At 52.9% G+C, this 1,248-nt stretch overlaps 1 protein-coding gene across 1 annotated transcript in view; it reads left to right on the forward strand.

Moving 5' to 3' along the window:
* Nucleotides 1-414: 414 nt before the first annotated feature.
* Rnf7 (ring finger protein 7) overlaps nucleotides 415-1,248 on the forward strand; it is a 9,102-nt gene continuing 8,268 nt past the window's right edge. The window contains 2 exon segments of the mRNA XM_010608199.3: nucleotides 415-633; nucleotides 635-676. Coding sequence (XP_010606501.2) covers nucleotides 498-633; nucleotides 635-676 — 178 coding nt within the window. The 5' untranslated portion in view covers nucleotides 415-497.

Consider the following 1,248-nt stretch of genomic DNA (forward strand, 5'->3'; position numbering starts at 1 on the left):
TTATTAACATAGCCATGTATTTCCTACATAAACAAAAGCTCCTTAAAGCCCTAAAAATTTTAAAGTGTAAAGGAGTCCTGACACCAAAGAGTTTGGGAAATACTGAACCACATTTCTAGATCGCTAAGGTCACTTATTCAACAAAAATTGCGCCTCCTGTTGCCCAGGCAAGCTTTAAGATACCAAAGATAAGGTGGTGATGTGGCCTTAGTACCTCCTCTGCTAAATTTACACTTGGGAGGAAGCGACAAACGAATAAATTCACAAGGTGGTTTCTTGGGAGCCGCAACTTTGATACAGGCCTGGAGAAGGACACCCTTCCTGCACTCTGCGCGCCTGCTCACACCAAACACCCAAGAGCCGAGCAGCCAGACTTCGCCCCAAGTCTCCGGAAGTCCCCAGCACCAGGCTGTGCCCGTTGGGCGGACCCGGGGAGTCGCCGTAGCCGCTCGCCTTCCCCGAGCCAACGTCTTCGCCGCCAGCTCCGCGCCGCCGCCATGGCCGACGTGGAAGACGGCGAAGAACCCTGCGCCTTGTCCTCTCACTCGGGGAGCGCAGGCTCCAAGTCGGGAGGCGACAAAATGTTCTCGCTGAAGAAGTGGAACGCGGTGGCCATGTGGAGTGAGGCTGGCGCTCTAGCGGGAGAGACGCGCCCTGAGCCGAGGCACTGAACAAGGTAATTTCAAGTAGCGATGGGCGTGACCGGGAAAATAAAAGTGGGTGACTTGATGGGAGTTGGGAGGGGCCCCTTAGTTTGTGTGGGCAGCCCCAGTTGTAAAAGCAGAGGGCACGGGTCAGAGTAAAGGCGTTGATTCATCCGCTCTCCGACGTGATGTTCAGGGCTCACCTTCCGCGAAGACATCCTCAGGCCCGCGGGGAAGGGAAGTGTGTGCAGCCATTGTATTTCCTGATTGGCTATTGCTGCTGCCTTGGGCTGGCTTTGAAAAAGTATGGATTAAAGGTCTGAATTGATTTAAGACGGTCGGGTAGAATTCGCTAGACTTGAAGCGTGGTTCAAGAATGTTTGATTCATGGGATTGAAGAATATTATTAGCCCGTTATCCCTAGACAAAACTTCATCGCCATCTTGCCTGAACCCCATCATAGGATGCCATTTCTTAGAGACTGTCCTGCCATACGGCCTTTGTGGAGAGAGACTGCTTTTAAAAATATTGGAGCAGGGCCGGGGATTTAGCTCAGCGGTTCGGTGGCCTGCCTCGCAAGCGCAAGGACCGGAGTTCGATCCCT

The sequence above is a fragment of the Fukomys damarensis genome, unplaced genomic scaffold (genome assembly GCF_012274545.1).
Source record: "Fukomys damarensis isolate Sample0158 unplaced genomic scaffold, DMR_v1.0_HiC HiC_scaffold_37, whole genome shotgun sequence".
In the NCBI taxonomy this organism is placed as follows: Eukaryota; Metazoa; Chordata; class Mammalia; order Rodentia; family Bathyergidae; genus Fukomys; species Fukomys damarensis.